This window comes from Ixodes scapularis, unplaced genomic scaffold (genome assembly GCF_016920785.2).
Source record: "Ixodes scapularis isolate PalLabHiFi unplaced genomic scaffold, ASM1692078v2 ptg000320l_1___fragment_1__unscaffolded, whole genome shotgun sequence".
Classification (NCBI taxonomy): domain Eukaryota; kingdom Metazoa; phylum Arthropoda; class Arachnida; order Ixodida; family Ixodidae; genus Ixodes; species Ixodes scapularis.
Window position 1 is genome coordinate 616510 of NW_024609961.1, and position 12376 is coordinate 628885.

A 12376-nucleotide genomic window follows, 5' to 3' on the forward strand; every position below is an offset into this window, starting at 1 on the left:
CGTGACGAAATGTAGGGACTGAACTTCGCGAAGCTATGTTTGGCTTTTCATTTTTGAAAATTGCGCCTGTATGCAGAAGGGACGCCAATAAACCGAACTGAATTGAATTCAACGCACAGGGACTTCACGTGCACACTCCTATTATTCCAAGAACGGGCGGCCCACAGGGTATATGTTTCCGCCAGTTGGAATTTGCGTGATAGGATTTGTATCTTATACGGCAGTGCTCTAAGACTCGCTCTTTCAATCATTCGGGTCCTTCCGTGCATAGTCACAGGTGGAGAACGACAGAAAAGAGTGAGAAACGCGTCGCATGACATGTTCACGCTTGTTGATTGGATCTTTGGCGTTCTTTTCAACTAATGCAGCAATCTGATTGGCTGAGGAGGGAAAACGAGGCACTCAGGAAGCGCCAGGCTATGCGCTCCTTAATGACTCTAGTTGCTCCTCTTATTGTTCCTGCCTCGTTCCCTGCCCTCTTGCACGCTGACACGCAGGTGGCTGGCTCGGTGGTGGGACTGATGATGCTGCTCTTCAGCTTCTTCTACATGCTGTCGGTGTTCCTCAGAGGCAGGGTCTCCACCTGGGTCTTCTACGTGATCGCCCTGCTCTCGCCGGCAGCATTCACCCTTGGCATTGAGCGGGTGAGCTCGCCATTGGCTGTTTAAACTCGGCCAAAGCGACGCCAGTCCTGCGATTTATTTGCGCGCGGTTAAGGAGTATACAGCTTCGTATGCCTATGAGTACAATGATGGATTGCTATTAGTCCTACCTACTCAACGTGGCATCGCGTTGCCTGGACTACAGTGAGATGCAAGTTAAGAATACGTCGGAGGCTCTTCCCACACCCTCGCTGCAGTCACCCACTGCTTCCCCGCGATGCGCCGATAATCCGCTGCCGAGGCTCGCGCCGCGCGAAGGTCTCGTAAACTTTCGTGGCTACTACTTCTGGTCGGACTGCGGAGCGATCCGATGCCTTATCTGGTATGGATGGCAGTGGTGTTGACTTGGCGCGTGCTTAACTTGTATCTGTCTATAGATGGCTCTTGTTTGCCCTGTCGGCTCTTGTCTTTTGACACCGTGCAAACGGATGACCGATGTCTCTATAGGAAAGTTCAACCAACCAGGCCGATCGATATCATATTCCGGGCCGTGCTGTCATGGCGAAAAGGGTGAACAGATTTTGAACTCTGGAATTACCTGACCGCTGTAGCGCTCGATGACACTCACCCTTTTAGAGCGCAGTTCTTAGGCGCCCGTTTCCGCCTTGAGCGGCGTCGCCGTCGGCGTCGCCGTCGGCGTAACCAGGAGGTCACGTGACCCCTCCAGGTCACGTGATCCCCCAGGTCACGTGACCCTCCAGGACACGCGACACCCCCAGGTCACGTGGCCCCCCAGGTCCGGGGGTCACGTGACCCCCTCCCCTCTTCCCGAGATCCCGTGACCCCTGTGAGGGGAGGAGGAGAAAGGAGGGGAGCAGGGAGGATGGGCACCGGGGACGAATCCGAATTTTCATTACTCCAAAAATGATTTTAAAAAACTTTTATCTCTTGTCCCTCGGCCGGCTTCGAACCGGAGCCCTATCGTTCAGGAGTAGCAGGCAGGATCACGAGGAGGAGGAGGGAGGAGGAATATACCCTCCCCTCAGTACCTTCCCTCCTCCGCCTCAAGAGCTGCGCTCCAATTCGGCGTTACAGGGAGTTGTAAACGGCTTTCATTTTTTATTCTCCAAACTGATAAAAAGACTTTCAACGAAGGAAGGACGTTGACTTGTGTTCCTTTTAAAGGCTGGTTCTCACATGCAGCGAAGCGCTGATGTAGCGCTCCTCACGTGTCGTTAGCTACTTATCGTCTGCCATGAGCAACAGTTTTGACGGTGCGATACAAAGCTGCTGAACGCTGCCGTCAGCATGCGCTAAGTGCGAGGTTAGCGCTATGCTTGTAGCGCTCTGCTGCATGTGTGAACAGGCCTTAATAGTGAACACTGATTGGAGCACACATTTCTAGAATGTATTTTTGCACCTGTATTAGCTTGGCATTTTCTTACTGATAGGCTAGTTTTCGAAAATACCGCCATTTTTCTTTCTTCGCTTGCAGATCAGCCAGATGGACGTGATAGGTTCTATGCGATTTCGGAATGTCTTTGAAGACGGCTTCTCCGTGGGGAGCTCTATGCTGATGCTGCTCTTTGACATTTTTCTCTACGGCTTTCTCGCCTACTATTTCGACGCTATCATCCCAGGTAATTTTTAACTTGCTCTATGATTTCAGATGTCGCAAAATTCGTAAAGCTATTGGGGAGGAGATCAGAACGTGGCACCCAAAGCGGTTAACTTTAGAACTGCACGGATGGGGACAACAAGTGCAATGACTCAGCGCTCGGCTGACTTAACCGAACGCGGCGTCAGCGTTCGGCTGGAGTTCGTGTTCATTGGTTGGGGGGAGGAGGGGCTCTTTTGTTACCACTCCGGCCTGCAGGAACAATGCAGCATGCGCGGTGCGGAACTCAGCACAAAAGCGGAAGTGGGTAAAGCTTGCATTCTTTGACGACTGTTTTCGGGAGAAAACCGGCACTTAGCGTCACTTCGTTTATTGTCGGTATTTTTACATTACACTGTGCCCCGCGCTCTTTTGAAGGTAACATACACATGCTCACAAGGCCAGTGGGCATGTGCCTTGTGTTGGGTAAACACCGAGGTGTGGGGACAACAAACGGGTCGGAGCGCCCCCTATAGTTCAATCTTTTCGCCAGTAGAGTTAGTAATTATTTTTCATACACGATAAAGAGATAAAAAATTAAAACACAAAGGACATCTTTGGGGTGTTTTGGATATAACGGCTGTTCTCTAACAGCAAATCCTGGGTGTGGATTTTTTTATTTTATGATTGCAAGGGAAATAATTAGAAATATTCGCATGTGCCAGCAATGCTACCATATGATGTTTTCTGGCACGTTGGAGAAATGCCTTGTGGTCATAAAGAATTGTTAAAGAAGGCGTCTCAAACTTGGAATACAAACGCGGCTGCAACTTTTTGAAATATTAAATTGAAAACTGCGGCCTTTTTTGTTGAAGATATCTAACGTAATGGGACGATATTCTGTGGTAATGGTATACCAAAATAAGATGGAAGTTTGACAAGTACACAATAAGTATGTCATATTGACGAAAAAATAAACTGAATCACAAAGCCATTGCACAAAATGTAATTTGTTGCAAGGAATTGTATTCGCTCGCAAATGCAATGCAATGCAAGTTTCTTGTATTACGCGCAGTCGTATCTAAATGTTCATCATCAAAGCCTTGGTATGCATTACAGACAATCGTATTGGCAATGGCCACCGTGGCAGCACCCGCCGCAGAGACTTGGTATGAATTACTACTCAAGCAGTTGCAATTCTAATACCCATTGTAAACGCCGCATTACAGGCGCTTGTAACTGGAATGTCCACCGTTGAAGCTTGGATATTTACATTACAGTCAACTGCGTCAATGCTCAATTGCACTGTTGCGGAAGCCAACTCAGATTTCGCGTACGTCGCGTCGACGTGTGGCGCAGTGCGGCGCAGTCTAAGCAAGGAGAGTTGGCCATTTGCCATGCACCTGTGCCGTAAACGAACTGGGCGCCATCGCACGCACCACAGACACGTTTTGAGTCACGCCTCACGATGCTCATTCGCCAAACTTGGTGAATTCTCGGTGTCCTCGCAAGGCAAAAAAGGCAAGAAAGAATGAGGAGCCACACTTAAAAGATAGCCTGTGCCTGGAAAACGGATATTGAACTTGAGCTTCAGCTGCGTGTCTCATAAAATGGAAATCTGCTGTAGTTGGTTCAATGCTTTTGTTTAAAAGGACACCTAGACGGAACACAAAAATAAGAAATTGACGAAGACAATGATGTCCTCGTTCATTTATTACTAACGTTGACGTTCGCGCCAGTTGGCATTTTATGGTTAAAAGTTTCAAATAGCGCAGACAAGGTTCAGAAAGAAAAGCTTACACGAACAACAGCGCTGACTTACACTGAAGTTTATATGTGCTAACATCGAGTATAAATACTGCAACAAACAAACAAGCGAAAAAAGAAACGAAAAAAAGGGTGCCAGTGATCTGTAGTGTTATCTTCCGATTCCTTGGTCCCTAGTTTTCGAATAAACGTGACACGTCAACGCATAGCTCTCGACAGAAAGGGCTTATTCCACTTACGTTCTGCTGGGGAGTTTCGGGGATCAAAAAAGGTCATCAGGAAAGTCTGGGAGAGGTGCGCTTTCAGTGTATGCTGGATGCCAATCGTTCCTGCGATGCTAGTCCGCAGATGTATACCGCCGCCGACGCCAATGTCCTCCATCCGGTTCCTGAGGGGCCATAGGAACCGTCCTCCATCCGGTTCCTCAGGCACCATAGGAACCGTCTTGCTACGGAGGCGACCGATGACCAGTCTCCAGGTGCCGGCGTTCGGTTGTCAACTAGATCAGGGCTAACGGGACCCCACATCCTTAAGCTGTTTTTAATTTTAAAGAATTTATTAGTTTTATGTTTCGCCTATATTGTTCAGCGGTCTGTATGATAAATGCCTATGGCGGTTCGATTGACAGATAGAAATGCATCTGGTTGTAATGTTCACTGTGGAAGCTTGACCTCAACCTGCATCTCCCCTTGTGCAGGGGAGTTCGGCCAGAGTCGCAGCCCCTGGTTCATCTTCAGGTGTTTTGCTCCTTGGAAGGCGAAGGAAGTTCACGACAAATCCGCCAAGTCCGAGATTGCTCCGAACGCCGATGTGGAAGACCGCCCTGCTGAACTTCTCGAGCGAGAAGCCATCAGGTGTGTCATCTCGTTGTCTCGCTGTTTACTGCGGAAGGCTAAACACTATCCTTAGACGACCACGTACAGTGCTCTGCAGGCACGGCCACTTGATCACTTCCGCTTCACTACGGCCTACCGCTGCACCAGGAAATACATAGAAAGAGCGGTCCAGCTGAGTTTCCTAATCTCGCCGCGTGAGGCGTGAAACAGCGGTCACAAGGCCGCTACACGGAGCCATTAGGCTTAATATCACTCACTGCGGCCACCGTAAGCACTTTTGTTTCCTCCGGCAAAAAAGAGCCGTTCGGCAGACCGTTCTCAAGAGGGCTTGAATCATATAGAGAGGCCGTGTCTCAAAACGAAATAGACCAGTGGAGCGCTTGGCCTCGCTAGAGTAACTTACTGTACTTGCTCTGCTTGACGAGAATATGCAGTTACTTTTGTGTAGACTAGTAACCATATGGCTCCTCTGTTTAATTACTGTAGGCATCGCTAGAGTCTGCTGGTCTATTTACTTTCAGTGGGCACTTTACGTAACTCGCCCACAGTGCTGATCTAAAGTTTATCTACTCTAGAGATGTTTACTGCCCGAGTTGCTATATCGTTCGTCTAGCTGATCTCGAGCACTCTGTACACCAAAACTGTACCCGATACCTGCTGTACCAGGAGTACCACGAGTGTATACTCGATTCCCGGACTCTGAGTTCTCGCGGACTCCACCGTGACTCGAACGTGTATCGAGCTTCCCGTAAACCAGTCTGCTTTGTTTACATTCCATTTGCCACAGAGCGGTCATACGCTTGTTAGAATCGTGGTTAGCTAAGAACTTCCTAAGAGCTATAGGTTCCTTCGTTTGACGTGGGAACGATGGTATGCTGAGTTCAATGAACACAAACGTTGGCATGATCGGCAATTTCGCGACAATGTGACATTCAAAAGAACCATACGAAGGAGCTTTGGTACAATGACACTGGCTCGGGGTCTGCATGGAATACTATTTATAGCTTCGCAATATCCGTAAGCTTTTACAACCAGCTCTCCTGGGCGTTTTTCTCAGGTTTAGTTTGTTGTGCCCATTATGCATCGGTTCATCTTACCCACCAGGCAGTATACATACATCTCTCAAGCGTTTACAACCAGACGAAAAATGCCGAGTCACTTGGCCGTGGAGAATCGCACGGCGTCTAATATTTCACGTGAGAAAGTTACTGCGCATGCTCTCAACACGTTTCACAGCACAGTGGACAAAGGTGGAAGTGCGCAGAAGGTGGTGTTATTTCATTGTGCATAGTACACGAAATAAAGCAGACAGTCATCTTTTCGGTCCTCTATCATTCCCGCGGTTGACGTCCACGAACGCGGCAGAATACAGGATCTGCGCAAGGTGTTCCACTCGTGGCGCCAAGAGCCCGTGGTGGCCGTGGACGGCATCAGCCTGTGCATGCACGAGGGACAGATCGCGGCGCTGTTGGGCCACAACGGCGCCGGCAAGAGCACGCTGCTCAACATGCTGGTGGGCACGCTGAGCCCGTCCCAGGGCACGGCGCGCATCTACGGCCTGAGCACCGAGGACGCCGAGGACGTGGCCCAGATCCGCTCCATGCTGGGCGTCTGCCTCCAGGAAGACATCCTCTTCGACGCGCTCACGGCCAGGCAGCACCTCACGTTCTTCGCCAGGATGAAGGGCATCCCCAAGAGCTGCATCGACGAAGAGGTGGGACGGCCTTTTTGCAAAACTTTGGTGTTTGGAACACGTCCACTACTGGCGTGTTGACCGCGTCCTAAACCGTGGTCCCTCGGATTCCGCCTGATGACGTCACAGAAGTGTCGCATTGTCGCCGGCCGCGATTCTGGCGGTGTCCCAGCAGCGGTGGTAGATGTGGCTGACGCCTGTTCTTCTTCAGATCGCTCTCCAGCTTGACAAGCCTCTGAAGCTTCGGCAGACAGGAGCTGGGACGCCGCGACGACGACAGCGACACTCGCGTCCCCTCGTCCTTGCTTCCAAAACTTGTACGCACCACCGCCAGGATCACGACGTACGGCAGAATGACACTCCGTTCTTTGTGACGTTATTTACGGAAACTTCGAGATCACATTCGATATATGGGCGGTGTAGGACGCTAAAGACACCAGTCGGAAACGCATTCCAGGCGCCTTAGCAAAACCTGCTACGTTCTAAAAGCCAAACCTCAATCGAAAAAAAAAAAAAACCGCAAAAAAAAAATTGTTAGCAAGTAAAAAAGCAATTTTACTTTTCATTCTGATATTTTTTTCCTTTGAAATAAAATTCGCACGCGCCCACACTGTCTTTTCTTGGTTTGACGAATATTAAACATATTTAAACGTCGGCTCATAAAAAAAATATTTAGGTATGGTCATGTTTTGGTTCTTTCGCATTTAATCACTACCGCTAGCACCGAATTTACATGAAGGTCTCACATTCTGCGATACCTCATTTATTCAGTCCCAAAAACTGGGTTTAATTTTCTCTTACGGACCTGGTAGAATTCGGTAACGAAACCATTGATATCAATTCGGTAATCTCACTTCAATGTAATGAATCATTGCAGGTGGAGAACATTCTCAGAGAACTGGATCTTACGGACAAAGCGGACGTGCCGGCGGTTAAACTCAGCGGAGGACAGAAACGAAAGCTTTCTGTGGGAATTGCGCTGATAGGCGATCCTAAGGTAAGAAGAGACATAAACTAAATATAGTAACAGAACCATATGAACCGGTTCGTTTTCTGATCGCATCATTTTTTTCTTCTGTATTTGACAATTGACTTTTTTATTGTCTTTTCCATTCAATTGTGCGGCGTTGGTGTAATTATTTAGCATTGCTGTGTGATGTGATGTTTGACTGATTGTTATATGAATCTGGTGCAAGCATGAATACATATATTATGAAATGAACCGGATGTATGTTTCGGGTTAACATTGTTAGTACCCCTCATGAAGTCTCATATGAGCATAAGGGACGAGTATAAAAAAATAGCAGTAACAGCCCCATTGAAATAAAGACTGTATGACTGATATGATCCCATATGCCACAATGCCATATGAATAAATTGTAGGACATGTTATACGCCATAGTCTCAATAAAGAAAACACAGGTCATGTCAATGTTTGGCCATAGTTTTCTACTGTGCCTCAACTGGCTCATACATGGCAATCTTTTTTTTTCCCCTCGTCTTTAATAATTTGGCCAAAAGCAATATCCCAGCTAAATAAATGTAGCGCACGGCAGCCGACAATATTTTGTGTTCTATGGGCTATATACGTATCTAAGGCACGAGATATTGTCTGGAACTGCTTAAAATTGAAAAATCCACTGAGAAAACTCCTTAATTTTCAAATATTTCTTCGTATGGGTTTTTCATGTGGTATATTGGCATATAGGTTATATAAATACGCATGGGGATTTTAGTAACAAAATTAAAAACTTTTACAAACCTGTGTAATGCGAAATTAGAGTGCAGCTCTCGAGGTATTTTGATTTCTGCACCCTCCTCCTCTTTTGTACCCTCCCCGTCCGTATCCTCCCCTGCTCCTCTTCCGTACCCTCCCCTCCTCCTCCTCTTCCGTGTCCTTCTCCTCCTTCGTACCTTCCTCCTCCCTATCCCCCTCCTCCTTCTCCGTACCCTCCCCTCCTCCTCCTCCATACCCTCCCATCCTCCTGCGCACGCTCCGTTTCTTATTCTCCATACCCTCCCCTCCTCCTCCTCTGTACCCTCCCCTCCTTCTCTTGCGTACCCACCCCTCCTCCTCCTCTTCCGTGTCCTCCTCCGTACCTTCCTCCTCCCTATCCCCCTCCTCCTTCTCCGTACCCTCCCCTCCTCCTCCTCCATACCCTCCCATCCTCCTGCGCACCCTCCGTTTCTTATTCTCCATACCCTCCCCTCCTCCTCCTCTGTACCCTCCCCTCCTTCTCTTGCGTACCCTCCCCTCCTCCTCTTCCGTGTCCTCCTCCTTCGTACCTTCCTCCTCCCTATCCCCCTCCTCCTTCTCCGTACCCTCCCCTCCTCCTCCTCCATACCCTCCCATCCTCCTGCGCACCCTCCGTTTCTTATTCTCCATACCCTCCCCTCCTCCTCCTCTGTACCCTCCCCTCCTTCTCTTGCGTACCCACTTCTCCTCCGGCGGTTACGCCGACGGCGACGGCGACTCCGACGCCGCGGAACACGGGAACGAGCGCCTAAGAGCCGCGCTCTAAAAGGGACTCGTGAAAGAATCGAATGACGACCCCACATTTCATCCCGCCTTGAGGTCGGCGAATACCCGCAGCAATCTTGCTTCCTCGACAGATAGTGTTTCTCGACGAACCCAGCAGCGGCATGGATCCTTACTCCAGGCGTCATCTTTGGAGTCAACTCCAGAAACGCAAAGAAGGCAAAGTCATCGTTCTCACCACACACTTCATGGACGAAGCGGATATTCTCGCAGGTTGGTTCGAACATCTCGTTCGAGCGTGTTGTTCTCTGACTACGGTTCTATGCTGCTCCTCTCGACAGACTGGAAAGCCATCATCTGCAAGGGGAAACTACGCTGTGCGGGCACGTCGCTGTTTCTCAAGAATCGCTTTGGAATTGGATACCATCTGACGTGAGCTTCGTTTTTATACCACCGCTTGCTCTCTGTATACCTTATACGCAAATTTAATAATTTAGTACTTTTATCATGTACCACAATTGGCTGGCAACATATGATGAAAATTCTGTTTCTGCTAAAAGATATGACTAGATACAAGAAATTCGGATAAACAGTTTCGTCTTTAGTGCATTACTTAATCTTAACAACATCAGTATTTGAATTCAAAGATCAGTACGTGATATGAGTACACAGGATTATAGGCGTATTATAAGTTCGCATGACTATGGCATTTTCATTATGTTGGCCCCTGCTATTGAGAGGTTCTGCTGTTTTAAATAAATGTGAGACTTCCAGCAAATAATTGGTGAAAAAGGGGTTCAACCCTCTTGGTATTCTGTCCCCCAACCACGCCCCCCCCCCCCCCCCCCCCCCCCTTTTCCACCCCTCTGTCTCCCAAACGCTTCCGACGGTGACGCGTTTAATCCGCTGCAATGTATACACCGTTCTCTCGGACGTCACTGCCGGGTCTTAAGCGATATGTCGCCGCCATCACCAGGCACTGACATAGTTTCGGTTTCAGGCCGCCGCCGGCGACTCTGGCCCCTGCAACTTCATCGTTTTCGGTGCGCGTTTCTTTCTTTCGTGTTTTTGTGTTATCTGCTCTTGCGATCAAAGTGGTACAGCGATGCCGATGAGCGCAATGCTCGGTTGCCGCAGCAGAAGCAAGCCCTCCGCAAAGGAGAATAGCGCAGTGCCAAATATAGGGCTGCATTGCTTGCCTGAAGTGATAAACCGACCGCTTGAGAGCACAAAACTTCTGACCCCAAAACACCGGAGCTTTTGCTCGCCTACGCCGGTAGGATTTGAAAAACCTCGACAGCGGCCGTGTTTGTGGTCGTTGCATCATTACCGGTAAGAAATACATGTGTCATCCGTAATACATGGATTACTCATACCTAACCATCATACTCTGTGCGCTTTGCCACAGCGGCGAAGGTAGCTTTACAGTGTCTGGTGCTGTGACGCTGCAGAGAGTGACAGAGAGTGACACACCTCCTTCTAGATTACGGACAGCAGCGGCTGGTCTCTTTGCTTTTACATTTGTCGCTGAGCTTCCTTATATCTGTGGTGTTGGTAACCCACTTGTGCCGATCGTGTTGAGGCAGCGGCGCGAGTTTGTACAGATCAGATGCTTAGACTTTTAATGCCTCAAGTACAGACACGTCCATGAACGTGAAGGCGAACCTTCGATTCTCGTGGACGATATGAACCCCGACTGGGTGCCCACCCAACGTCTGGGCTAAGAATGCGGCGAACCTCCGCCCTTAACGCGCCTTGCCGGTTTGTATAATGTATTTTATGAATCTTTCGAGTTAAAATGTTCAGTTCAGTGAGCCTGCACTTCGGACGGAAACTTCGTGTTATAGTCATGCACGTGGATGCTGTAACATACACACGCCGCAGCGATGTGGTAGTCGAGCAGCGCACGAGCGGCGGCGACGTCCACGTCTGCTTCTCAATACCCTGTAAAGGCGGCCGGCGGGCTGAAATAGGGGAAGCGACCTTACGTGAAAAATGTGTATAGCACGGTGAAATGTATGGGACAAATTTGAGACCATACCTCTTTCGTGTAATACTATTAAAGAATACAGACACGGTTAAAATGCTCAAAACAAGCGAGCTGGAGACAATTCATTTTTGAAAAACCTCGAGACTGAGGAAAACAGAGAAAGGAGGACACCGCACACAGTCTTCTCCTCCATTGCATCATTGGTATCAAGAAATGCTTTCGTATTCAGAATATATCCTTCAACATGAATTTGACAAAACCTATGTAATTGAGCTAAGGCACGTAAAGGAATAAAAATAAAGTACCCCAGCCTGCTCCAGGGTTAGCATTTCAGACTTAACGCAATTAAAAATTAACGAACAGGGTAAAAACCAATAAAAAAGTTGCATACAAAAACCAACTTGTAAACAAGAAATCCTGGTGGAAGTTAGCCCAAGGAGCGGGTCCGAAAATCAGTGGCTGTCATGTAATTAAACTCGTGTTTTGTTTGGGTTCTTTTCTTTCTATTTGTTGTTCCTTGGTCTTCCATTGTTCTTTCTTCTTTCTGTTTTGAATTGTTTACTATAATATAGTCTTTAGTGGCTTGGAACGTGTTCTAAGGAAGTCTGCACAATGTAAAGCTGGTTGCCCCCCCCCCCCCCCCCCCCCCCCCCTTCCTCCCCTTTTTCTGACGAAACCTATAGCTGTCTCTTGAAAGCGTTGCTTGTGTCACACGATCGCCGTGCTGCCTTTCCAGAATGGTGATCGAAAATGGCTCGGACAAGGCCGCCATCACCCAGCTGATACAGCAGTTCGTGCCGAATATTAGCGTGTATCGGACGACGAGCACCGAGATCGCCTTCATCCTTCCTATGGACAGTACGTACAACTTCGCCAACCTCTTCGGCGCCATCGAATCTGCCGTCAGCGACGAGGCCATGGGCATCAAGAGCTACGGGATCTCGATGACCACGCTTGAGGAGGTCTTCCTCAAGATGGGGGAGGTGGAGAAGCCGGAGGATCTGCATCTCCGCGACATTCATGTGAGTGACGACGTAGAGATAAACAACAACACTACTGCACTATATATAGTAAGTTACAGCTCAAGAGGGTAGGGCGAGGGAAAGGAAGGTTGGGGAGGAGCAAGCAGACGGAACGCTGGAGAGGGGGAAACCTCCTCCTCTCTTTAGAGTTCCCTCCGCTTCTTCCTCCCCGGCATTCCTTTCCCTCGCCCTACCTCCTTGAGTTGTAACGGACTATATTACAAACCCGGGACTATACACTCCGTGCGACGCGACTGGCGCGCCGCCGCGCGGCCGGTACCGAAGGTAGGCAGCGAGAACCCCAGAGAAAACGAAACCGAAACCACGCCGCGTACGTTGGTACGCACTGAAGTCGGAGTGGTGCGGTTGCGCTGGGTTCACAGCATGAAG

At 48.9% G+C, this 12376-nt stretch overlaps 1 protein-coding gene across 1 annotated transcript in view; it reads left to right on the plus strand.

Moving 5' to 3' along the window:
- Positions 1 to 12376, plus strand: part of LOC8050789 (cholesterol transporter ABCA5) — a 119192-nt gene that overhangs the window by 57644 nt on the left and 49172 nt on the right. Inside the window, exons 8-15 of the mRNA XM_040213927.1 lie at positions 498 to 644; positions 2098 to 2242; positions 4664 to 4820; positions 6168 to 6516; positions 7373 to 7492; positions 9109 to 9247; positions 9316 to 9406; positions 11701 to 11986. Of these exons, the coding sequence (XP_040069861.1) occupies positions 498 to 644; positions 2098 to 2242; positions 4664 to 4820; positions 6168 to 6516; positions 7373 to 7492; positions 9109 to 9247; positions 9316 to 9406; positions 11701 to 11986 (1434 nt within the window). The remainder of the gene's footprint in view (positions 1 to 497; positions 645 to 2097; positions 2243 to 4663; positions 4821 to 6167; positions 6517 to 7372; positions 7493 to 9108; positions 9248 to 9315; positions 9407 to 11700; positions 11987 to 12376) is intronic.